The sequence below is a fragment of the Nannospalax galili genome, unplaced genomic scaffold (assembly GCF_000622305.1).
Source record: "Nannospalax galili isolate Female #2095 unplaced genomic scaffold, S.galili_v1.0 scaffold19243, whole genome shotgun sequence".
In the NCBI taxonomy this organism is placed as follows: Eukaryota; Metazoa; Chordata; class Mammalia; order Rodentia; family Spalacidae; genus Nannospalax; species Nannospalax galili.
This window is the reverse complement of record NW_008349521.1, coordinates 1-1498: the sequence shown is the minus strand read 5'-3', so window position 1 is coordinate 1498 and position 1498 is coordinate 1. Positions and strand designations below refer to the sequence as shown.

Sequence of the window (1498 nt, the reverse complement as noted above, 5' to 3'; positions counted from 1 at the left end):
GTGGGAATTTGTTATCATATTTCTAAACGTAAAAATTCTAAAACTTTTTTTAGAATCTGTGAGGCATAATGTGACTATCAAGCCCTTTACAGTGTTAAGTGGAGTGAGCCCCTTGAAAAGACATTTTCTAGTAATCTCCTCAGAGCACATTTGACATCAGCATTCCTCAAGCTGTAGATCACAGGATTAAGTGCTGGAGGCAGCAAACTGTATATCATAGCAAACAGTCTGTCTGTAATTGGAGAAGTAGATGATGTCTTCAGGTAAACAAAACAAGCAGTTACAAAAAAAATAGTGAAAACGATGAGGTGAGGCAGGCAGGTGGCAAAGGCTTTGGACTGACCTTTACTGGTAGGAATCTTCAGTACAGTGGAGAAAATGTAAAAGTAAGAGATCACAACACAGATGAAACATGACATGCCCAGACATATGGCAATTCCAAAGCTTATGTAAATGACCACCAGTGTGCCAGAGCAGGAAATGCTTAGCAATGAAGGAATGTCACAGAAGAACTGTGGGATCACATTGGAGCCACAGAAAGTTATGGAAAATGTGCCAGCTGTGTATATAGCTCCAAAGAATATACCAGTGGCCCAGGAAAAGCCCACCATCAGCACACAGACACCATCACTCATGATGGCTTCATAGTGTAGCGGACAGCAGATGGCTACATAGCGGTCATAGGACATGGCAGTCAGAACAAATACATCTCCTGCTGAGAAGGAAGTCATTAAAAGTATCTGGAAGGCACATCCTAGGATGGAAATGGAGTTGTTATGAGTTAGGCTATTGACAATGAAATTGGGGATTGGGACTGACACAAAGAAGACATCCAGTAGTGACAAATTCTTCAGGAAGAAGTACATGGGTGTTTGAAGCTGCAAGTCCAGAGTGATGAGAGTGATGATGAGGAGATTACACATTAGGGCTGCCAGGTACAGCACCAGGAAGAGCACTCCACACAAAGTCTGAAGTCCATTCCCATTGGAGAACCCCAGAAGGATGAACTGATTAACTGCAGTGACATTGGGCATAGTGGCTTCTTCTCACTGCCTGCCAGGTGATGAGAAAAGAACAAAAGCTTGACCCATTCTGAAGGAATTGCACTAATAATCATAAATCCCCAGTGGAGATAATGTCAGGAAACTACTTTAAACATGTCTGCCTTTGCCTAAAACTCTCTTTCATTCCTTCCTGCCTTTCATATCCACTCCATATCCAGCATCTCTTCTTTCCTTTTAAAACTTTTTATTTCTAAAAAATATTTAATTTTTATGTGTATGAGTTTTTACCTTCATGTATGTAAGTGCGCTCATGTCATGGACTGCCTTTGGAAGCTGTAAGAAGGTGCCATGTTCCCTAGAACTGGAGATACAGATCACTGTTAGCTGCCACGAGGTACAAGGAAACAAAACTCAGGTCCTCTACAAGTGCAGTCAGTCTTCTTAATAACTGAGCCATCTCTCCCACCCCGTTATGCCTTTGTGTTATTCCTTCC

At 41.9% G+C, this 1498-nt stretch overlaps 1 protein-coding gene across 1 annotated transcript; it reads right to left on the bottom strand.

Annotated features, from left to right (window-relative positions):
• Window positions 1-86: 86 nt before the first annotated feature.
• Window positions 87-1034, bottom strand: LOC103745067 (olfactory receptor 14A2-like). The gene has a single exon (XM_008846958.1). It carries the CDS (start codon window positions 1032-1034, stop codon window positions 87-89), a length of 948 nt encoding a protein of 315 aa, XP_008845180.1.
• Between the last annotated feature and the right edge of the window lie 464 nt (window positions 1035-1498).